Source organism: Macrotis lagotis, chromosome 1 (assembly GCF_037893015.1).
Source record: "Macrotis lagotis isolate mMagLag1 chromosome 1, bilby.v1.9.chrom.fasta, whole genome shotgun sequence".
Taxonomy (NCBI): Eukaryota; Metazoa; Chordata; class Mammalia; order Peramelemorphia; family Peramelidae; genus Macrotis; species Macrotis lagotis.
Genome location: NC_133658.1, coordinates 44,682,511 through 44,707,474, shown reverse-complemented (window position 1 = coordinate 44,707,474; position 24,964 = coordinate 44,682,511). Strand labels below are relative to the sequence as shown.

Sequence of the window (24,964 nt, the reverse complement as noted above, 5' to 3'; positions counted from 1 at the left end):
ACCACATTCAGATCCTGATCTCAGTCTAGGCCCCCCATAGAACAGCAGGGCCCCCCCCCCCCACCTCAGCCCTGTGGCAGAGGGGACGCATATTAGTCATTCACAGACCAGGAGGGAGGACAGAGCCTCACACACTGACACCCTTGTGGGAGTGTCCCAAAAGCTCAGGAAGCACCCCAAAACCAGACTCAGCTGGGAAAATGAGCAAGCAGAGAAATAAGAGAAACACCATTGAGAAATATTTTGCATATGAGCCCAAGAAGGATCAAAATACTCAGTCTGAAGATGAGGAAGCACAAGCTCCTGCATCTAAAGACTCCAAGAAAACCAGAAATTGGGCTCAGGCTATGACAGAGCTCAAAAAAGACTTTGAAAATCAAATGAGGGAGTTAGAAGGAAAAACTGGGAAAAGAAAGGAGAGAGATGCAGGAAAAACATGAAAATGAAGTCAGCAGCCTAGTCAAGGAAATCCAAAAAAATGCTGAAGAAAATAGCATGTTAAAAACCAGCTTAGGATTTTATCAAATGGATAAAATAGTTCAAAAAGTTATTGAAGAGAAGAATGCTTTAAAAAGCAAAATTGGCCAGATGGAAAAAAAGATAAGAAAACTCTGAGGAGAACAAATCCTTCAGACAAAGAATGGAACTCAGGGAGATTGATGAATTTACGAGAAACCAGGATTCATTACTTCAAAACCAAAAAAATGAAAAATTACAAGAAAATGTGAAACATCTCATTGGAAAAACAACTGATATGGAAAACAGACCTAGGAAAGATAATTTAAAAATTATTTGAATACCTGAAAGTCATGATCAGGAAAAGAGCCTTGACATCATTTTCAAACAATTACTACAGGAAAATTGCCCTGATATTCTAGAAGCAGAGGGCAAAATAGAAATGGAGAGGATCCACCAATCCCCCTGAGAAAGAAATCCCAAAAAACCAACCCCTAGGAATATTATAGCCAAGTTCCAGAACTCCCAAGTCAAAGAGAAAATATTACAAGCAGCCAGAAGGACACAGTTCAAATATCGTGGAGCTGCAGTCAGGATCACACAGGACTTAGCAGCAGCTACATTGGAAGCTCATAGGGCTTGGAATATAATATACCGGAAGGCAAAAGAGCTTAGAATGCAACCGAGAATCAACTACCCAGCAAGGCTGAATGTCCTCTTCCAGGGAAAAAGATGGACTTTCAATGAACCAGGGGAATTTCAAATAGTTCCTATTGGAATGGCCAGAGCTGAACAAAGGGTTTGATTTTCAGATACAGGACTCAGGTGAAGCATGGAGATTGGAGGAGAAGGGGAAAATATGAGGGACTTAATGATGATGAACTGCATGTATTCCTGCATAGAAAAATGACACTGATAATACTCATATGAACCTTCTCAGTTAATAGAACAGGTAGAGGGAGCTTTTATAGTTGAAGCACAGGGAGAAAGGTGAATTTGAAGATAAAATATGGTGTAAAAATGGAGTCAATAGAAAAAGAGGGAAATGTGATGGGAGAAAGAAAAAGGAGAGGGGGAATAGGCCAAGATATTTCATATAAGTTTTTTTCTTTATTACAATGAACTATTGCAGTGATATGGAAGGGGGGAAGGCAAGGGGGAATGAGGGAATCTTCGCTCTCATCAGAGGTGGCTAGGAGAGGAAACAGCATATATACTCAATGGGGTATAGACATCTGGAGTAAGAAGAAAAGGGGGGGACAGGGGGAAGGGGGGGATGTGAGTGATGGAGGAGAGGATGGACCATGGGGGGGAGAGTGGTCAGATATAACACATTTTTCTTTTTACTTCTAGCAAGGGGCTGGGATTGGATGGCCTGTCCTGGACCATAGGGCCAGGTGGATGCTGGGCCTAAGGGGTGGTATGGGGGCTCGGGGCCTCTTGGCCCCAGGACCAGGGATCTGTCTGCTGCGCCGCTCAGCGACCCTACAGCAGAGTCAGAGTGAAAGGAGAGAGAAAATATAGTACATGGTAGTGGAGAAATAAGAAAGGAGGAAGTTGTGATCAGCAATGGCAACACTGGAAAAATATGGAAGTAACTTTTGTGATGGACTTACCATAAAGAATGTGATTCACCCACGACAGAGTTGTTGGTGTTGGAACAAAGACTGAAGCACATTTTTTATTATTATTATTTAGGGGAGTGTGCAGGGCAAATGGAGCTGGGTGGCCTGCCTGGGGCCACATAGCAGGGTGATCTTTGGGTGTCTGAGGCCGGATTCGGACCTGGGTGCTCCTGGCTCAAGGGCCAATGCTCTGTCCACCACCCAGCCACCCCTACTATTATTACTATTTTATTTTATTTTGGGTCTTTTTTTCTTTTTTTGGTTTTTTGCAGAGCAGTGGGGTTGGGGTAGCTTTCATGTCACATGGCTGGGTGATTGTTCAGTGTATGGGGCCAGATATGGGCTTGGGTACTCCTGGCTCCAGGGCTGGTGTTCTGTCCATTGCGCCTCTTGGCCATACCTACAATTATTACTATTATTTTTTTAATTTTTATTTTTTTCTCTCCCCTTTCCTTTATCGCTCAAGCGAGTCTATATTTTGTGGGGGAGGGGGTATTCTGTTTACTCTTAAAGAAGAATATTTTATTAATGTATAAAAACATATGTACAAAAAGAGAATAAATAAATATGAAAAAAATAAAAACCTTTCAAAGCTTAAAAAAAAAGTGAGTTTGGGCAGCTAGGTGATGTAGTGGATAAAGCACCGGCCCTGTAGTCAGGAGTACCTGGGTTCAAATCCGGTGGCAGATACTTAATAACTACCTAGCTGTGTGGCCTTGGGCAAGCCACTTACCCCCATTTGCCTTGCAAAAAAAAACCCTAAAAAATAAAAAAATAAAAAAAGTGAGTTCCTTTCCCTAGCTTGTCAGAATTAGTCACAGCTATAAAAAAAGGAAACCGTGTTAGAACCCTAGATTACTTTTAAGTTTCTTCTACCTTAGGAAAGAATGCAAATATGGCTGCCATCATGAATCAATTCTCAGTCCAGGAGTCAGATATCTGGACAGGTGTTTCGAATTGAGTTGACAAGGAGACTCCCATTTTTCACTGGAATCTTCTTTGTTTTGGCTCTCTTTAGGCTGAAAAGACCAAGTGGCATGAGCAGCCTTTTAGGGAAAATTGGAGCCAAGAAACAGAAGATGAGCACCCTGGAGAAATCCAAACTGGACTGGGAAAGCTTCAAGGAGGAGGAGGGCATTGGGGAAGAACTGGCTCTCCATAATCGAGGGAAAGAGGGGTAAGTTACCTTTGAGACTGCTGAGAACTGTCCTACTTGGCTTAGAGGTTAATAAGAAAATTCAGTGTTTTTCTTTCTTTCTTTCTTTCTTTCTTTCTTTCTTTCTTTCTTTCTTTCTTTCTTTCTTTCTTTCTTTCTTTCTTTCTTTCTTTCTTTCTTCCTTCCTTTCTTCCTTCCTTCCTTCCTGCCTGCCTGCCTGCCTGCCTGCCTGCCTGCCTTCCTTCCTTCCTGCCTGCCTTCCTTCCTTCTTGCCTGCCTGCCTGCCTTCCTTCCTTTCTGCCTGCCTGCCTTCCTTCTTGCCTGCCTTCTTTCCTTCCTTCCTTCCTTCCTTCCTGCCTGCCTGCCTGCCTGCCTGCCTGCCTGCCTGCCTTCCTTGGCATTGGGTTAAGTGATTTGCCCAAGGCCATACAGTTAGGTAATGATTAAGTATGAGTTCACATTTGAACTCAAGTCCTCCTGACTCCAAGGCCCATACTCTGTCCACTGGACCAACCTGGCTGCCCCAGTTTTTTTTGTTTCTTAAAGAAGCCCTGGGCCATATTTTGTTGGGAGAATAAATTCACTCTGGCTATTTTCAAAGGTTGCTGGAGGTGAGAGTTGATGGTGGGTAAGAGACATACAAACTCTCTCAAGGTACCATAATGCCATATGTTTTTGAGGCTATAATTTTAGACCCAGTAAAATAAATTGCAACTGCTAAAGAACATAATTTGCTCTTGCTGGAATCAGGAGAACCTGAGTTCAAATCCAGCCTCAGATACTTAATGATTGCCTACGTGTGACCTTGGGCAAGTCATTTAACTATGTAGCCTTAATAAATAGAAAAAAAATTTTTAAAGCATAATTTGTTTATCTGGCAAACTCTGACCCCCTAGTATCTCTTGTTCTGGGCAAAAGCAGAGGAAAGATTGCTTTACTCTTATCAGGCTCTTTTGTCCCTCTAATAGGGTTTCCAGCTCTACAAGTCCATGTTTCAAAATTAGAACAGAAAATACATTAAAAAAATTTTATATTTCAATTTATATTTATTTTTAGCGTTCTTTCCTTCTTAAATTTTGAGTTCCATATTCTCTCCTTCTATTCCTTTCCCTTCCCCACCCATTGAGAAGGCAAGTACTATTATATCAATTAATCATGTGAAGTCATCCAAATCATATTTCCATAATAGCTATAGGGTTTTTTTTTGTTTTTTAAAGTAAGATAAATAAAGAAAGTGAGAATGTTATACTTAAATTTGCATTCAAAATTCATCAGTTTTCTCTCTGGAGATAGATTACATTTTTTCATCATGAGTCCTTATCCATTGTCAGTCATCATTGTTTTCACCAGTTGATCATCATTACAACTTTGCTTTTACTGTTCATAATAATCTCCTGGTTCTTCTCACTTCACTTTGCATCAGTTCCTGGAGGTCTTGCATTGTTTTCTGAAACCATCCATCCCCTTATTCATTTTTTATAACACAGTAGTACTCCATCACAATTATATGCCATGGCTTATTCAGCCATTCCCCAGTTGATGGGCTTCCCTCTATTTCCAGTTCTTTGGTACCACATAAAGACCTGCTATTAATATTTGTGTACACATAGGTCCTTTTCCTATTTCTTTAATCTCTTTGGGATACAGACCTAGTAGTGATATTGCTGAATCAAAGGGTATGCACAGTTTTATAGTCCTTTGGGCATAATTCCATATTGTTCTCCAGAAATGTTGGACCAGTTCATTATTCCAATAGCAGATCTCACTAATCTACCTATTTTTATCTCATTCCTTCCAGCATTTATCATTTTTGACATGTATGAGATGGTACCTCATTGTTGTTTTAATTTGCATGTTTGTAATTGATAGTGTTTTAGGAAGCATTTTTTCCATGACTATAAATAATTTTGTTATATCCTTTGACCACTTACCATTTGGAAAATAGATCTTATTTTTTATAAATTTGACTCAGTTTTAAACTCAGTATATATTTCAGAAATGAGGCTTTTTTCAGAGAAACTTGCTATAAAATTTTTTAATATTATTTCATTGTCTATAGTACCTTTTAGTAAAATGTAGTTTCCCTAATTATCTCTTTAAATTAAGTATATTTTAGCTTTTACTTTGTCTGAGATCATAATTGCTATCCTTGTCTTTTTACTGCAGCTTAAACATACTAAATTCTGCTCTAGCCCTTTATTTTAACTCTATGTTTTCTGTTTCAAGTATATCTCTTGTAAATAAAGTATTGTTGAATTCTGTTCTTAATCCATTCTGCAATCTACTTCTAAGCTCATCACATACATATTCACAATTTCAATTATTAACTGTGTATATCCCTCCATCCCATTTTCTTTCTTTTTCTTCCCCTTTCTTTATTTTTATCCTGTACCTCCTCAAAAATCTATTTTACTTCTAACCACTGCCTCCTTTAATCTGACCTATTCCCTTCCCCTCCTATTTCCCTATTGGGTAAATTGCATTTTTATATACAACTGAATGTGTATATGTATTCTTCTCCCTTTAAACCAAGTAGGAGTATCCTGAGGTTCAAGCCTTGCCTGCCACTCCTCCCACCCCTGAATTTTCCCTTTCATTTTAAAAGCTCTTATTTATAAACCTCTTTTTATGTGAGAAAATTTTCCTCATTTACTACTCCCTTCCCTCTTTTCCCCTTTTTCTTACCTCTTCATTTTTTTAGATCATTCCAACATTATCAACTCACACCCATGTCCTCTGTCTATGTAAATTCCTTTTAACTGTACTAATAATGATATAACATTCTTAGGAGTTCCATGTGTCATCTTTTCATATAGGGATTAACTTTATTGAGTTCTTTATTATTACTTTTTCAAGTTTACCCTTTTTTGCTTCCCTTTGGTCTTACATTTCAATGTCAGGTTTTCTATTCAGCACTGGTCTTTTCACATCAGAAATATTTGAAAATACTCCATTTCAGGGTGGCTAGTACATTTCAGGGTGGCTCAGTAGATAGAGCACTGGCCCTGGAGTCAGGAGTATCTGAGTTAAATCTGGCCTCAGACAATTAATAATTACCTAGCTGTGTGGCCTTGGGCAGTCACTTAACCCCATTTGCCTTGCAAAAACCTAAAAAAAAAAAAAGAAAAAAGAAAATACTCCATTTCATTAAATATCCATATTTTGTTCCATGAAGGATTCAGTTTTGTTAGGTGAGTTATTCTTGCTTGTAGTCTTAGTTACTTTGCCTTTCAAAATATCACATTTCAAGCCCTCTACTCCTTTAATGTCACTTAATCTTGTGTATTTCTGATAGTGACTTTATATTATTTGAATTGATTCTTTCCAGCTGCTTGAAGTATTTTCTCTTTGACCTGAGAGTTCTGGAATTTGACTACAGTATTTCTAGTTTTCATTTGGTAATCTCTTTGAGGAGGTGAATGGTAGATTTTCTTCTGGATCTAAGATTTCAGTGCAGTTTTCCTTGATAATTTCTTGAAATATGATGCTAAGCCCTTTCTTTGATCATTAATTTTAAGTGACTAATAATTCTCAAATTATATCCCCTTAATCTATTTTCCAGGTCAGTTGCTTTTCTGAGATAGTTCACTTTTTTTTCATTCCTTTGACTGTTTTATTGTTTCTTCATATCTTATGAAGTCATCAGTTTCCTTGCCCAGTTTCTATTTTAAGGAATTATTTTCTTCTGTGAGATTTTTGTGCCCTTAAAAAACAGAATTGGACTAATGTTAAAAGAGGCACAAAAATATACTGAAGAGGAGCTCTTCTCTTCAGTATATTTTTGTGTCTCTTTTAACATTAGTCCAATTCTGTTTTTTAAGGTGTTAGTTTCTTTAGTAATTTTTTGTGCCTCTTTTATCAAGGTATTAATTCTCTTTTCATAATTTTCTTACATTACTAATTTCTTTTCCCAATTTTTCAAGACTCTGTCATCTCTTTAACTCTTCCAGGAATTCTTCCAATGAGCATTATTCTTGCATTGAGAATTTTTTTTGGTAGCTAAAAATTAAGGAAAAAAAATGAGTGATGCAAGAAGATTTCACATAGTTGTCTTCTTAGTTTATGTCTTGATCTTCTCTGACTCTGTAGTTACTTTTTAATGGTCAAATTCTTTTTTGTTGTTGTTGTTATTTGCTTGTTTTTTTCCAATATATATTTCATGACTTTGAATTCTCTATTAAATTGATTTCTCTATTAAAGTTGTACTCTGCTCCCCAAGAGTGATGAGGCACTGTTGCTGTCTTAAGAACTAGTTTTGGAGTATGCAAGTTTTTTTCCTTCCAAGGTGGTATAATCCTAGGAGAGGTGTGAACCCAGCTTTTCTGATCTTAACCCTAGAAGATACCCCTGCTCACTTCAAGCATTCATATTCCTTTTTGCCCTGGAACTATGACCTGGACCTGCTTATGGGCAATAGTAGAGTTACTAATCAGTGCCAGCAGTCGCTCCTTGTAATCTCTTTCTGTCCAATTATCTAATACCTTACCATCTCTGACCTGGGAGCTCCTGAAGTTTCAGCTACTGCTACTACTGCTATTGTTTCAGCCTCATGTGTAGGCTCCAGACAGGCCTCCCTCCACCTGCTGTTATAGACTTCTCCTGATGACCTCTTAAGTTTTCTTAGGTCAGCAAAAATGTCTCATCCAACCTCTTGTTTATTTTCTGCTTCACAATTTTATTTGAGGCATTATTTTAAATTTGTTCAGAGGGGGGTATTGAGAGAATTCATCTGAGTGACTGTCCCTAATACACCATCTTGGCTCCACCCCATCCTAAAAATCAGAACAGATCATTTATATAAGAATTGCCTTATAATCACAGCCTCTTTCATCTCTGCCATTGGGGTCCCAGGATGGACTGCAACTGAGCCCTCTTGGACAAAATCTTATGTCGCTTTGGTTTCAACTTTGTGGGATAGATACCACATCGACTGCAGTGTCCTATTCGTAGGGAGAGAGGAGGTCACTTCTTTTTCATATTCCCCTTCTTGTGATTGAAAATAGATAAAGAAATAAAGTTTGATAAATCTTTAGATTCTGTGAAAGAGGAAGAAGAGAAGGGAGTTTGTAGTTGTAGTATTTCTTTTCACTTTCTCATTTGCAGATAAACTCTTAAGTTTTTGCTAGGGGAGGATCCATTCCAGACAGTGTGCTTTAGTTTAGAAGTGATTAGCAATTAACCTCTGATCAGTTTGCTTCCACTTAGAGGTAGTGCTAGGGAAAGTCCCCAAGGACTATATGGGAGAGGAGTTTCCATCTCATGAGGAGGCTGGAAGTTAGATTGTAAAGTGTTTGGGAAAAGAGTTCAAGGAGAGGAAAAGGAGACAATGACTATAGACAACTTTTTCAAAGAATTAAGAAAGAGCAGAGGGTTGTGAGATGATGATTAGTGGATATGGTTAGCTCTACTGATTTTTTTTTAAGTGCAGGGGAGCTCTTTATGTGTATGTAGGCAGGAGGGAGCAGTAGGTAGATTTAAGATTAAAAAAGGGATGATAAGAGCCAGAGGGATGAGATGAAGTGTACATGTAGAAGAGTTGACACAAAGGACCTCCCCTTCCTCAGGGCCTGGCATAAAGAAGGAGATAGTGGAAGAAGCTGAGTATCAGAGGCTTGCTAGATAAGCAGAAGAGAAATCTCAGAAGAGATGACCATAACCACTGCACCACACTAGACCTAGTGGTGATAAAAAGAATCAAGAAGAGATATAAATGGGGAAGCCATGTAGTCCCTGCCTTCAAGGAGCTCACATTCTTCAGAAGAAAAAACACATACACAGATCATTAAATTCAAACTATAAAGAGAGCATTTTGGGTACGGGAAGGGGTTGGGAATCAGGAGAGAACTGATAACGAATGGCACCGGGAAAGGCCTCATGTCTGGTGTGGATTTGAGCTGAGTCTTGATGGGAGCTAGGAATGAGAGTGCTCAGACATAGGAGACAGCCTTTGTAGGGGCACGGAGGGACAGGATGCATCTCCCAGCCTTGATCATCCCCACTCCCTACCCCCAGCTGATGGTTATGTTATCTCACAAGAGATAAGACTAAGCTGGGGAAGGACCCTTAGAGTGATAATATTCCAGAAATGTCATCAGATATTCACAGAAACAGGCACCACATGCACACAGTTGGAAGGAACAAAGTACTTGCCCAACAGTAGGGAAATGACTACATTAATTGTGGATCATGAGTGTCAGAGAATTTTACTTTGCTGTTAGAAATGATGAGCGCATCAGTCTCACAAACTGATACAAAGTGGAATAAGCAGAGCCAGGAAATGGTCCAATATAAGCAGGCTTGGTCCCAAAGAAGAGATTCAAGAAGACCACTTCCTGGTACCTAAGTGGAAGGGGCCTGCAGTATCACATATCACACCAGATTTTTTTTTAATTGGTGTGTTGATTGCTTTTAATGCATTATTTTTCCTTTTTCTTTCTTTTAAAAAAATATTAGTACTAAGATGCTGGCTCTCTGGGAAGGAGATTAAGTGAGGAATATATCAAGGAAGATTCAGGCAGTGTAAAAACAAAGGTTATTGACAACAGCCACAGTGTGGGAGTGCTTTAACCCACCCTACTGCTTTATGGTGCTCCAAGTACTTCCTCCTTTGTCCCAATGTCCCAAACACAGAGGGGCTCCAGACAGGAGCAACTCCAGTTTATCTCACTCATCGCCTTGCTATTAAACTTGTCCAGTGAACCTTCTTCGAGTTGCCAGAGTTAATAGAGATCTCACAAAAGTAAGGAGCAAAGCTGTGGGCAAAAGATAATGAGTAAAGTATAGGCTGAAAGAGAAAACAAGATTAGAAGAGACATGCGTGCCATAGAGAGTTTTTTTAAGCATTGGAAAACAACCTAACTCAATTAGTGAACAACTAATAAAATAGAATGTTGATGCTCTGCCATTCTTCCTCCTCAGCCTGAAGAACCTCCTGCCAGATGGTCCCATAGATCAGATTGTCTGTTTCAAAGGCCAAAGTGATGACTTCCAGGTTCTTCAACCTTCACCTGCCTTGCATGCTAATTTCCCAAAGTGCAGCCTTAGCTTGCTCTCCCAAGTGTTCCTAGAGCACATCTAGAAGAGTTTAGACAGGGTCCTCTCCTAGAGACTATAGGGTCAAACTGTTAAATAAGCATGTTATAATCATGACAGAAGAAGGAAACAAGAGACCTGTATAAAAATCTAAGTTTTAATATCAGCACTGTCTCTTACTTAAAATGAGAATAATAGGGGCGGCTAGGTGACGCAGTGGATAAAGCACCGGCCTTGGAGTCAGAACTACCTGGGTTCAAATCCAGACTCAGCCACTTCATAATTACATAGCTGTGTGGCCTTGGGCAAGCCACTTAACCCCATTTGCCTTGCAAAATCCTAACCAAAAAAAAAAAAATATCAATGGAGAATAATAGCAGCAGCAGTAAAAAATAATTACAGAGTCCTTATAAGAATACTATGAAAGTGAGAGACCAACCAAGATGGTTCAGTAAGAGGAAACAATACAGCTCAGCTTCCCTAACAATAATTTAAATAAACTTTCTAGATGCAGTAATGAAAATAAATTGAAAGAAGAACTACAGTGGGTCATCTTTGTGACCCAAGATCACAAATACTACCTAAAGGAAAATGACCAGGGTAGGAACAAGAGTAGGCCTGAGATCACAAGCTCAGTATTCAGCTAGGCCAGCCTCCCAGTGCTGAAGTCTCCCAGAGAGGCCAGTATCTCAGATTCAGCACCTGGAGCTCCCAACAAGGTCACCAACACCAGGTTGTTGGTAGCAGATCACTAGAAAACTAACTAACCAAAAAAAAGATTAAAAAAACTCTTCAGAGTCCATCATTGCCCTAGACATAAACCTAGAAAACTCCAAAATACCTTTAAGTACAGCCTACTAGAAATAATTTTCTTAAATTAGAAACAAGGCATTTAATGAGTGTATTGTACTGTTCTTGTAGGCAAGATACTGATGTGATCTAGACAAGATTCAGAACTATTGAATGGTTGGGACCTAAGAATAGTCAATAATGGAGCAGCATCACCTTATCATGGTAGTGATCCAAGGAACTACTTTTGATACCACTTTATTTTACATTTTTAATAATGACTTGAGTAAAGACATAAGATGTAATGTTTATTTATTAGTTTCACATGTTACTGATACAAATTGGAAGACACAAATAATATATTGAACAACAGAATCAGGGTTCAAACAGATTTTAACAGGCTAGCACCTGAGTTTTAAATTTAATAGAGATGTAAATCTACTATGTTTATAAATCAGTTTCACAAGTGTAAAATGAAGTTGTAACTAGAAATCAATTTGTCTAAAACAAAAATTGGGCTTTAGCTTGTGGCAAGTTCAGTGTGAGTCCCCAGCATGAAGAGATTGGTAAAGAAAGTTATTGTGAACATATAGTATTGAGGATTAGAGCTGTGATAGTTCCATTATACTCTGCCTTGGTCAAACTCTAGTATATTATGTGGCATTCTAGACACCTTTTTTAAGAAGAAGATTTAAGGGCCTTAAAATCATGTCGCATAAAGAAAGAGCTTTTTTCAAGACTGACACCTGGAAGAGGGAAAGGGCAGAATCAGGAAGAGTTATTGGAATTTGTAGTTGGGGGCCTAATTTAATTAAAAGAACTGAGACCCAAACTGCCACCAGTAACAAAGAAAAGGTTTCCTGAAGATGATTCTAGATCTGCTTTTGCTCCCAGGATCTTTTGGTGACTTTAGAACAAGCACTTATCCCTGTCTATCTCTTTCTTCTCATTGGTAAAAGAGCTTGACCCTGGTGCCTCATTACAGAGTTATTTTCATCCAACTGTAAGTGTTTGTTGAGTATGTTGAAAGGAGAATGTGGTCCTTAACTGCCATGTACCATCATCTGGTACCTAGAGCATCTATTATGGTTCATGTTTTTTAGGTATTTTTAAAAAATTTTTTATTTTTTTAAGTCAGTGGGGACAAGTGACTTGCCCAAGATCATACAGCTATGGCAATTACTAAGTATCTGAGGTGGATTTGAACTCAGTTCCTCCTGACTCCAGGGTTGATGCTCTATCCACTGTGCCACCTAGCTGCCCTGGTTCATATTTTTAGTTAAAACTTTTAAAAGCCACAGATCCTTGGGAGAACAAGGGTATTGATCATAAAGAACAAGAAGATATAACCAGATATGATCTGTCCTGATAGAGAGAATACTCACATCATTAAATGTGACCCTATTGAATTATTAAAAAGCATACATAGTCTTAGTTGTCTTCCCAATCTGTAATCTCAGACGCATTCTTAAATCTTTCCTTTCCTCATATCCTCCTAGCTGCCACCTAACTGCCTCCTAGACTAATATTCTTAAAGCACAAACTTAACCATGTGACTTCCTATTATTTATAGAATAAAAGACAAACTCCTTAACCAACCATTTCATCCCTTTATGATCTGGCTCTCACCTATCTTTCCAAAGCCTAATTTCATACTGTTTCCCTTTAGAAACTCTCTCATTCCAGATCAAATGGACTACTAATCATTCACCAAACTGTTTCCTCATTCTACCACCTCCATGCATTCCAAAGCAGTAGGTGTAGGTCTCAGGCTGGTGGGGCAGCAGATGGAGATTCTGATGGCACCATGGGTAATCACCCAGAATAGGCCTCTGTCAAAAAGTCATGTTTTTACTCCATGTCTGTTCTCACTCACTTCCTACTACCAACTATCTTATGCCTAAATTGAAGAGTTTCTCAAAAAAGGTTAAAAGGTTAATCATTTTTTCTTGTCCTCTGGGAACCTACCAACCAAATACCCTTGGGTGACATTTACCCTGACTGTGGCAATTACGACATGGGGCTGTCTTGGTCATGACTGACTAGATTTACCAAACTGTCAGCTAGGAGTTTTGTTTTTTCTAGAATTTAGTCACTTAGAGATGAAGGATGTTACCTTGGAGAACTATCATCCTCATCTGGAAGTCAAATCCCAGTCAGTAAAGTTAGTACTGTCTGCTAGACCAAACTGGCCTCTGACCTGTGGATGGCCAGAGCTGAACAGAGCTGGCTAGAGACAGGAGAGTGAGGAATTAAACCGAATTTTGGGAAATGACTTGCAAGGAGGGAGACAAATTAGACAACTTTGGCGAGGCCTAAAGATTTATAATGGTTGTGGCTAGACAAAGAGTCAAACAGTCTAGTGTGGCTGCAGTAGTGAGGGAGGCCAGGTTATCTAGTGACAGTAGGTCTGTTCAGAACAGGGTATTGTTCCTGGGCCTTGCCCAAGCTTAGGACCCTCAGTTCCAGAAGGTGAATGCAAAGGATTGTTCTTGTGCCATCCTCAGGGCACAGCTTGCTTGCTGCTCTTCAGCCCTGGAAAACAGGATATCTCCTAATATCTTGGCAGTCCTAACACCTGTTCTAAATATAATGCCCTTTCCCTGTGCCAGGGAATCTTGAGTTGCTCTACTTTCTTACTGAAATGTCATTGTAAGAAGATGATGCTCTTAGATATTTTGTCTAGATCTCTAATTCAATTAAAGTGAATTTCCCAGAGGTTTTAATTATCAAAAAGAAGACTTTCCAGAAATATTAATGTAGAATGTAGAAAGGTTAAATGAAGGAATTATTTAGTTGAAAAGATTTTTTTTTTAAAGCAAAGATTAAAAATGACTGGCATTTAAAGACCATCCGCAACTCCATCAGGTCAAACTGAATGTCCGTGGAGATGAGTGACTACCAAATAGGTGACTGGTTCCTTTGGTTCAGAGGGAGGGAAAAGAAAAACCAAAGAAAAATTCTTTGTCACTCTAAAGTTGCTGCCTATGTAACCCAGGATACATCACAGATTAGGGAAGATGTGGGAGGAAAAGCATGGGAGAACAAATAAAATTTAAAATTCCATTCATTCAACTTTGACCTCTGTGAATGGCATTGCAAATGGAACAGACTTGATTTGCCCCTCTGTCAGAAGGTCAGATGATATGAGTTATGAAAGAAATGAAGAGTTTTTCTGTCTGCTTATTTTCAAGGCAGCACTTCTCTCCTCACCAAACCCCCTATCTCAACCAATATTTAACCTATCATTTTCTTTTAAAAATTCACTGCATTAAAACATTATAAAAATAATAATAACTAGAATTTACCTAATCCTTTAAAGTTTACAGAGTCCTTATCTGTTGTCTTGTTTGATTACATTATTACCATGAAGGAGATATTGGAGAGTGCTGGGTCTGGAATCAGGAAGATTCATCTGCCTTGAGTTCAGATCTGATCTCCAATCTTTACTAACTGTGTGACCCTAGGCAAGTCACTTAACCTGTTTGTCTCAGTTTCCTGATCTATAAAATGAAATGGAGAAAGAAATGACAAAGCACTACAGCATCTTTGCCAAGAAAACCCCAAATGGAGTCATGGAGAATCTGACATAATTAAAACTGCCTTTTTTTTTCACTTCCAGATTGTTCTTTGGGTTTAGAATTCAGAATAATGTGGGATCCTACTGAATCTGCCCTGATTTGGAATGGAGATGCTAAATAAATCACTTTAGTTCTTGATACATACTTTAGTTCTAGTTGGCATAGTTTGTCAAATTCAACCTAGAGGAGCAGGCGTCTTTAATTGACTAGTTCTAGTCAACATCAGTGAGGAAGAAATAGGCTCCCCTGAAGAGTTAACATTTAGAATCCATTCCACATGTCTAGAACTGTTTTGCTGAGTCACTGTGAATAATAAGCTGTGTGTGAAACCATCAACAGGGAAGACAAATGTAAAATCACCTCTCTAGGCACCCTTGTCTGTGGTATGCTGTCTTCTAGGGCAACCCACTGATACTTGTACCTTTGAAATCTCTCAAGGTTCATTTTCAATAGCCAATCCATATGAGCCAAACTGCACGTTAAACCCCATCCCATATAGGAGCTCTTTTGTCTTTCCACTTGGAGGTCACATTTTCCATAGCCCCCAGGTCCATTCTACTTCAAGATCCTGCACCATATTGTGAGGCTGCATATGTGTGGTAATGACACGATTGGAAGAACCCCTAGACCAGGAATAGAGTCTCTTATGTGAGGTCTGTCTGAGCCTGGGAGCTCCTCTCTCAATAGTGGTTTTTGTTTCTGGTTGATTGTTGGCACCCAACTGGAGCTATTACAAGAGATCCCATGAACCACAACATTTGTGTCCAGATCAGTGTCAAGGAGATAAATGAACTCTTCAGGCTGTAGGCACCTCACCCCTGCCTCCCTCTTTATCTGAGTTGCCCTTTGAACTAGTGCTCCATTCAAGGGGTTTCTTTGAGGAGACTAGTTTCTCCCTCTACCTGCTGCCCAAATGCCCCCCAGGACGCATGCCTTGCCCTTAATATTGTCAAGGTTGGGTTGATTTAACCTTGCTTCTCAAACTTGAAGCAGTATTATTCATCCTAATTCAAGCACAACTTCCTTTTCTTTACATGAGAGTAGTAATATAAATCCTAGAGCCCTGGAGACCCCTCACCCCTACATGTTTTCTACCACCAGACGGGTGACAGGGAAGTGGTGTGTTACTCAAAGCATCTTTTGTAACACCCTGCTACATTTCTTTTATCTCTGGATGTCTGCAGAAGATGCAATATGGTCCAATAAGCAGAGCAATGGATTGGAAATAAGGGAGTGATTGATACAGATCCATGGTATGCTGAGTCATCTTAAATGAGATAATTTCCCTTTTTTGGCTTAATTTCCCCATTTAAAAAAAAGGCAAATGAAGGACTCACTAAAAGGAAAATGATACCTTGGATTTCTTAAAAAAACAGTGAAGAGATCAGAAAACACACTAAATCATACCTCCTGAGAAGGGCAGAGTCAAGATCATGGAGCGGTAGGAAGCAGTGGGCTAAGCTTGGGTCCATAAACTCCAGACAGATCTAGAAAATGCACCAGACCAAATCCCGATGGGGAAATTCAAAAAGTGTAGTGGAAGAAAGATGAAACAACTAAGGAAATAAAGGTCCAAGTTTCTGAGTATATCAATTTATTAAGCAATGTATATTAATTGTATAACAAATCAGGACTAGTCATCTTCTTCAGTTTTGGCAATGGACCCTGAAAACAGATAATAATCAGATAAGACCAGTTAATTAAAAGGAAACAACTGGAAAACAGAATTAGGTAATCTGGTTCCTAACTAGAGGAAAGAATAGGAACTTTTTAAATTGGCAGGGGGAGAATGAACAGGTAGAATTCCCTGAAGTGAGAAGAGGTTTCTCAGTTCACCCCAAATGTTTGTGATCAATGAAATGAACATGGAATCAATATTGATTGATCAGTATAGGACCAGTTTCCAGAGAAGATATATGGGTTGCTTGAAATGTACAGTTGTGAGAAAACTACTTGCATCACTCTTTTGATCTGACTGGTTTTCTGATCCACATATCACCTAAGTCCTGAGTTAAGGATCTCTGAGAGCTTCCCAGCCATGAAGGGCTAGGTTCAACTAATGCAACAAAGTCCTCTCAACAATTCCCACAATTGAATAAAGTTTATTTCACAAGACAGAAATTGGATTAGATCCATAATTGAATAGAAAGGGAACTGAGCTAACTCCAGAACTGAGTCACAAGATGGAGTCTATGTGGTTCATAGAATTCTCACTACCACTTGATAGGCTGATCCCTTCAATTCTCCCAATTCCCCCTTTTGATTAATGGGTCACTTATCCATAAGCCAGATCTATAAGGTATTTCATATTTTCATAATCAGAATTACGTAAGTCTAGTTACAGATCAGACTACTTACATGGCTCATAATGGACTAATTTAGGGAGGGGAGATTTACATGTCACCAAGGTAACCAAGAAAAACATAAACACCATGTACAAAAGGTCATAGCAATACAGTGATTAGCAGTATTAACTAACATCAAGTCTCCTTTCATCCTATAACCCCCTCTCAATGTTCATTTAATCAGAACATTTTGAGTCCCAGATGTCTTTTGTAATCATCTGATCCCTAATTGTTTTGTATTAGACAATCTGGAATAGACTTTATTCTCAGGGCAACCTTGAAGGAGACTCTGCTTCTCAAATCCCTGTAGAGATTCCTAGTAATTATGGTAAAATCTGCTAGTAACAAGAATTAATACAGTTTAGGATAGTCATTTAAATTTTGTTTTCTAATAACTAGTTCATGTGATGAAAAACCAATTCAAGCCTTATGAATCTAATCCTGTTTTTCAGCAGAGATAAAAGAATAACAACAAACCCATGATTCACCTGAAACTTCAGAGGATTTCAGTTTTTTCTTTACCTAAACCCTCTGCCTGATATAAGAATCTTCTTTTTTAATTAATTAATTTCCCAATTACATGCAAAGATAGTTTTCAACCTTTTACAGGCTTTTGAATTCCACATTTTTCTACTGCCCTTCCTTTTCTCTCCTGTCCTCATGGCAATAAACAATCTGATATAGGTTAAATCTATATCATGCTTAACATATTTCTATATTAGTCATATTTTGAAAGAAGAATTTGAACTAAGGGGGCAAAAAACACGAGAAAGAAAGAAAAACAGAGGCAGCTAGGTGGTGAAGTGGATGGAGCACTGGCCCTGGAGTCAGGAGTACCTGAGTTTAAATGCGGCCTCAGACACTTAATAATTACCTAGCTGTGTGGCCTTGGGCAAGCCACTTAGCCCCATTTGCCTTGCAAAAACTAAAAAAAAAAAAAAATAAAAGAAGTTTTAAAAAGTGAACCTAGTATATGTTTTCCTCTGCATTCAGAACCCATAGTTTTTTCTCTGGATGTGGATGACATTTTACTTAACAGGTCTCTCAAGATTGTCCTTAATCTCTGAACCACAGAGCTGTATCCCTCATAGATGATCATCTCACAATATTGCTATTAATGTATATAATGTTCTTCTGATTCTGTTCACTTCACTCAGCATCAATTTATGTGAATCTTTCCAGACTTTCCTGAAGTTCAGGTGTTCATAATTTCTTACAGAACAATGTACTCCATAATATTCATAAACCATAACTTTTTCAGCTTCCCAACTGATGGACATCCCCTCAATTTTCAATTCTTTGTCATTGCAAAAAGAGCTGCTATAAATATTTTTTGGACATGTGGATCTTTCCCCCTTTTTTATGATCTCCTTGGGATATAGACCAAGTAGTGGTAATCCTGGATCAAAGAGTATACACAGTTTTATTGCCCTGATATAAGATTTAAAAAAAAAATTCATGAGGATCTAAATTGTAAAATGAATTCTTCTGAGTTTTAAAATTTTTATAATGGGAAAATAATTTCACTTATTTTACAATTATTAATATTTTATATATAAAATCTTTAAACTGATTTGGAGAACATATTACTAAATATCTGAATTTCCTTGCCAGATACAATCATATACATTATGAGAGAGAGAGAGAGAGAGAGAGAGAGAGAGAGAGTGTTCCCAGAGAAAAAAATAGTTACTTTCTCAAAATTTACTATTCCATTTAATTAGAAAACTTTTACATCACATCTTTGTCTTATTACTTTGTCTAATTACCCTTTTTGAAGGATTTCACCTCTTTATTTGACCACAAATATAAATTACAATTGTGTTTTCATACTTGCATAATTCAGAGATGTTGCAGTTTCCATCTCTTAATTAAATAAATTTTTATATTGTACTTTCAAAACTTCTACTGTTACCTGTCCTGGTTATAGAAATTTGCTATGAAAAGAAGAAGAGTTGTAAGAGTTATAGCAATGTCAAGGTGTGTCCCCTTAAGGGCACAGACTGATCTGACATATATCTGACCCATACAAGGGGAAAATTTCCTTAGCTCTATTTCATTCCAGGTTTGACCAAGGGTGAGCCTACACTTTCACCATTCTCACTTTACAGAGCTTTCCAATGGGTTGACTGGGACAAAATTCAGTAGCAGTCCCCTCTTGCTCAGGCCCAAACCCAGATCAGAAACCTGTTGAGCCATGGTGCAGGAAACAGACTTTGTCCTGAGCAAGCCACTTGGGAGAGCACTGAAAATTTGGGAGTCTCCAGCCTGTCCCTGAAATCTTGAAGTAACACAACACTCAACTCACCTGCCTAGCCTTCCCTCCTTAACATCAAGTCTGAAGCCACAAAAGAACCCCACCACAGCAAGCTCTTACAGAGACAAATCTGCTCAAGACAGAAATGCAGAAGAGAATGAGTCCAAAACCTCTCCAAGCAAATCCTTGGAGAAAAATGCAGCACAAACTCACCTAAAATTCTTGGGAGTGGTGAAGGAAGAGGATTAAAAAAAAAGTTTAAAATTTTTATAAATAGAATGACAGCATTGGAGGAAAGAATTGGAAAAGAAATTTGAGCTTTGAAAGAAAGAATTGGAAAGTGAATTAATAGTGTTTTCTTCTTATGGAAGAGAAGAGTGGGATTTTTCAAGAATGATTGGGTTATTAAAAGGCATAAAACTAATTTTTAAAGGAAAAGAGGACTTTAACTCTACTCATAGGTTACCAGACTCATAGCTCTTGATGAGGAAAGGACCTCTGTTCAGCCTTTTCAGTTTTGCAGGTGAGAAAAGTGAGGCCTAGGGAGTTTAAATGATTTGCTCAAGGTTAAATATATTTGGCTAAGTGTAGTGCTGGACCTGGAGTCAGGAGGTCCCAAGTTCAAATTTGACCTCAGATTCATTCTAGCTGTGTGCCCTTGGGCAAATCACTTCACCCTGTTTGCCTCAGTTTGCTCATCAGCCAGATATAGTATTTCTGCCAAGAAGATCCCAAATGGGGTCATGAAAAAGTTGGAATGATTGATAACAGCAATGACATGTCCAATAAGCAGTCAGAGTTAGAATTTGAACCTAGGTCCTCAGACCATTGCCTTTTCCATTGTACTTAGTCTTCCCCTATCTCTCAAAAGATATTGTAAATGAAAATGAATCAGTTTTCACTGGGAAATTACTTTTAGAATTCTCTGAGGAAGCAGTTGTCTCATAGCCTGTTCTCTACCCATCGCCACCACCCTAAGTCCTTCCCCAACACAAAAACACCCTCTCACTCCTGAGTAAGGACTGCCATTTAATTATTCCCAAATAGTGTTTAGAGTCAAGTTGTAAGCTGTTGTCACCCAATGTAGTCAGATCCCCTTGAAAGTTCATCCCCACCAGGAAGCCTCTAGCATTCAAGACGGTGGATTTAGTCTGCTTTGTCTGAGCCATCCTTGAGCCGTTCGCCCCAAGAAGCAAAGCTGCCTGCAGACAGAGAAAAATGGAGGCTTTGGCCCATGCTCCCAGACGGGCAGTCATGGGTGTGTGGGAGTCGGCATAAGTTGTCCTTGTCCTCTGAAGTCCTCTCTGCAGAGGAAGCAGCAGCAGCCTAATGTTCCCATCCCCATCTTCTATCAGTGAGAAAAGAATTTCTTGGTTTTCAAAGCCAGCCTTTCCCCATACTCATCATGGAGTAGTAACTTGGACCTTGGCACCCAGAAACTGGTACGGTGCCCATTTCGAGGTCACCCTAGTTGGGCGATAGCTTGTAAGGAGAGCCAACTCCCTGGGGGAGGTGGTAGGATTTATTTTGTTTAATTGTATTTCATTTAGGTTTAGTTGAAATAAATCTGACAGGAAGCAAATGTTAGGAATTGGATTTTACAATGTATCAACCCAAGGCTCTGAATTCAGCAGGAACCCCCTGGTGATTGACTCAGTAGAGCATTCTCATCCTAAATGGAATGACCTCAGAATGAAAGATGCACATTTTCTTCAGTGGAACAAAGGAAAAATTAGTGAGATGATTCAATTACATCTCCCTTTTTCAGTGGCAATTTTGCTTTTTCAATAGGTTAATTAGTGGCATCACCATCCCCTCCCCCCCTTCCCCAGGCAAGCCATGGTACACTTTGCACCAGGGAGCTACATTATAATGCAGCTGTATCTCATTAAGCCTGGCATTAAGCACGTACACACACGCCTACTTCTTCCTTGTGCCAGCCGCAGTACCGAGACTGCCTTGCCCTCTTTCCTGGAATGATGAAGGAAAAACACTGTTAAGAACTGCCCCCAGTTTAGGAAATCAAAGTACCTAGCCTTTTAGCCGGGGGTGGGGGGGGGGTGGGGGGGTGAGAGGGGCAGAGGATGGACCACTAGCATTGGACCCATTTCTCTGAAAGGTTTTTGGGCTGTGGGCCAACCAGCTGTTTTAGGTTAGCAGGAGCACGTTCTGGGAATTTTTGTTGGAGAAAGTGAGGGAAGTAGGAGCTGTGCCTTCCCTTAAAGTCTTAATTATCATTAAAACCAATCTGCCTCCAGTGGATTGTGAAATAATTTCCCCTTGTGAATTCTACATTCCAGACAAACTGGCCTCCTTGCCTCAGTTTAGGACATTTCATCCTACACGTCTGTGTCTTTACTTGGTCTTGCAATGAATGCTTCCTTTTGGAATCATTCACTCCCCTTTAAAAGACAATATACATGCCATCTCTTAGCTGAGAGTCTTTCCTGATCCCCCACCACACCACCACCACTAGTTAGGGCTCTCTTTGTCCCCTGAAATCACTTTGTATGTATTTTTTATTATTATTTATCTGAATATATTACCTGCCTCCCTTTCCTTCCTCTCTTTGGGAGCAGAGACTCTCCTGTTTTGTCTGTGCCCACAGTACCTGCTTCATAAATGCTTATTTATTATTGACTTGAATTCTTGATGGAACATTCCTTTGTCCACATATACAAGGCTCCTTGATTATGTTGACACCATTGTTTCTTGTCCCCTTCCAGGTATATTGAAAGAAAAGCCTTTCTGGAGCGAGTGGATCACAGACAGTTTGAAATTGAGCGGGACCTCAGGCTGAGCAAGATGAAGCCTTGATGGCCTTGCCAAGATGCTCTGGCAGTTATCCCTACTGATGGTGGGAGCCCAATTTTTGTGTGTCTGTGAAATCTCTCCTGTCCTGCTCACCCACTGTTTCATGGAAAGGATAGTTAAATGTTCTCTTTCCCATGTTGAAGCTCAGTCTATATATCTCGATCTCACATGGAATCATTTATTTTATTTTTATAAGTTCTTACTGTGGGAAACTGTTCTGGGATTGGTGAAGAGGATGAGACAGGTGGTCTCATCCAGTCTGACCATAGTCCAGATCTAATACCTGGCAGGGATTTTACCCCAGCTTCATACTGCCTTTGGTGGAGAGAGGACGACAACCTTAGCTTGGACACATAGCTTAGGTTGGCTGATAACCATTATGACCCTCTACGGAGCCCACCCCTTTGTCCTAAGATACAGACACATCTGCTGGCTAAATGCCAGCTCACTGGACAGTTTTGTATTCAGCTTTCTCCTGGGTTCCCACTCTCTCTCAGGCTCTCCCTCCTGCCCTTTCTCTTTCCCTGTCCCCCTCCTCCCTGTCTCTTTTTTCCTTATTTTCACTCATCTCCCTCTTCCAGGATGGCACTCCTCTTAGTATAATGTGAAAACTGAAATTATGAACGTGTTGTTGTTGCTCGATTGAAAATTGTTTTTCCTTTAGCATTTTTTGTCTTTCCAAAGTAAAAGCCAGTTTTTCTAAACTCAACCCTTCCACTAAGTATCTTGTCACACTGGTTTGCCAGAGAATATTCTCAGACTTTCATTCCCATCCCTCATGGGAAATGAAGATACCCAAACCCAGATGAGTTTCAGAATTTCTCTTGGGAGCAGCCAGGAAGAACAGGATGGGGAATAGGTTGCTGGTGGGATGGGAACTGAGCTGGGGCCAAACCATTCATAAGAATAAAGACATTAAAACCTCGACTTCCCACGTGTCCTTGTTTTCATATGTGACGAGTGTGCCTGGTAAAGTTGGCTGTGTGGCTTAGCATCCTCCTACAGAGTTCTTGTAGCCAGGAGCAGCCAAGGTCTGTGTTCCTCCTGTTACTGTTTCCAGTAAAATTGTATTTGGTAGGATTGTCTTCCTTTTTAGTGGCCTTTGGAGTTATGAAATCCTATTTATTATCATCTATTAATACAGACTTGTCCTCATTTGTTCTTTGATAAAAGGGGACAAGCTAACTTAAGAAACCTTAAAAAACCTCCATGATCTGAGCTGCTGTAGTCACTCATCCTTGTCAAATTTTGAAAATTCTATTGATGTTTTTTTTATTTTTTACATCCTAGGCACTTTGAAAGATAAACTCCTTCTTCCCCAACCCAGCCCTTCCCCCTTCCCCACCCTCCAATTGAAACTTTGCTTGCAACAAAAAAAAGCTCAGTGCTTTGTCAGACCAAGTTCTTGCCTGTGATCCTTTTTCTTGCTGGAAGCAGGGAGGCCTCGTCCATCTTCTGGTCTACACTGACTATTCCTTTTGAGATAAAGGAGCATTTTTCTTTACTTCTTTAGTGAAGGGTAGCAACCCAAATCTATAAATAAATGATGGCCACATTTAAAGTTGTCCCATTTGAAGCCAGGTGTAATTTGGGTCTAATTCTGAATGCAACAAAGGAGGAGCAAGAGAGCTTCTAGGCCTACAGGGTGGCAAGCATTGACAGAAGGGCCCAGGATTGATACTTAGCTCCAGCTGATAACCTTGACCCCCTTTTTTCCCCCCTCGGTCACTTCATTTTTCCATTACAGTTTCAAATAACATTTGATTTGATCATGTGCCCTCCTCCTGCTGGAGAATGTTGTCTCCCAACTGCCATTTTTCAGTGATGCATTAATTGGCTCTTGCTAATTTGTGATGTGATTTGGAGTCCTTCAGAATGAGAGATGTCGAGCTCTATGTAAGTTGTGGCTTTTTCTATGCACAGGCAACTCTGACTCCTAAGGAACTGAGAGCTCCCTTGGCTTTCTGCATAGTAGGACACATCCAAATTTCTTCAAGGGAAGGAGAAGAAACTAATATACTTATTGACTATTCCATATGCTGATTGTGCAGCTCAGAGTCCAGTGTTGGAAGAGCCCTCTATGGCGTACTCTCTTTGGAATAGATTAATGTGGCTGCTCGGCTTAAAGCTCTGTTCTTTCATCTGGGTTTTCATTTGGTGAGCCTCTTTTCCAGCAGGCCTGCCATGCAATTATGATCCCATTTGTCGCTTCCTAACACATTCATCACATTTTTTGAAAAACTCCCGATGGCACTGATGCTGCTGATCCTTTTAGCAGCTCGTCAGGCAGCGTGTGGTGATTTGCATCTTGTCTGCCCCAGATGCTCTCCCCTCTAACATCATGAACCTCAGCTCCAGTGTTGCCCAGACTTTGAATTGTGACACATTTCATTACCCTCTGTTTCAGCATCCACCTACTCTCAAATCAGCTTCATCCATATGTTACCACTTTAAAGACCACCCCGGCTCACAGTAAGCTTTCATTTTTACTCACAGACTTCCTCTGACTATTCTCTATACAGATGTTTCGAGAATTATCTTATGAGACCTTCAAACAGCGGGATAGTCCTCTGCAATCCAAGAAATTTGAGGGACTCGTAGAATTGATTTGAAATGATTTCTTGTGGCCTTTTCTTACTTTAGGGACTCACATCATTGACAGCACTTGGACAAAGTCAAAGAAAGTTGACTTGTCCTCTCTAGAATCAGCAGTCACCCCTGAAAAGAAAGAGAGCCAGATCCTTACCCAATGTACTGAGAGAAGGAAAGATATTGCCCTTCTGATCTTTCTAGGAAGTAGTTCATTATTAATGTTCTAAATCATCTGTCTATTTACTTCTCTACCTCAAAGCAGCTTTGGCCCTTCCCAGTCCGCCTCCTGTCAGTCTCCTGAGGCCTTCCGCTCGAAG

The 24,964-nt window shown here is 39.5% G+C and overlaps 1 protein-coding gene and 1 long non-coding RNA gene across 3 annotated transcripts in view; one reads left to right on the top strand and one right to left on the bottom strand.

Moving 5' to 3' along the window:
* The window catches only part of CFDP1 (craniofacial development protein 1), a 144,167-nt gene extending 121,029 nt beyond the window's left edge, over positions 1–23,138 (top strand). Inside the window, exons 6-7 of the mRNA XM_074199642.1 lie at positions 3,100–3,258; positions 21,968–23,138. Coding sequence (XP_074055743.1) covers positions 3,100–3,258; positions 21,968–22,058 — 250 coding nt within the window. The 3' untranslated portion in view covers positions 22,059–23,138. The remainder of the gene's footprint in view (positions 1–3,099; positions 3,259–21,967) is intronic.
* Positions 20,258–24,400, bottom strand: LOC141497089 (uncharacterized). Of its 2 annotated transcripts, XR_012471229.1 has the most exons (3): positions 21,788–24,400; positions 21,154–21,212; positions 20,258–20,443 (listed from the first exon to the last, which is right to left on the bottom strand). It is a non-coding gene; the product is annotated as an uncharacterized LOC141497089 (long non-coding RNA). The 2 variants fall into 2 exon arrangements; XR_012471227.1 differs by lacking the exon at positions 21,154–21,212.
* Positions 24,401–24,964: the final 564 nt, after the last annotated feature.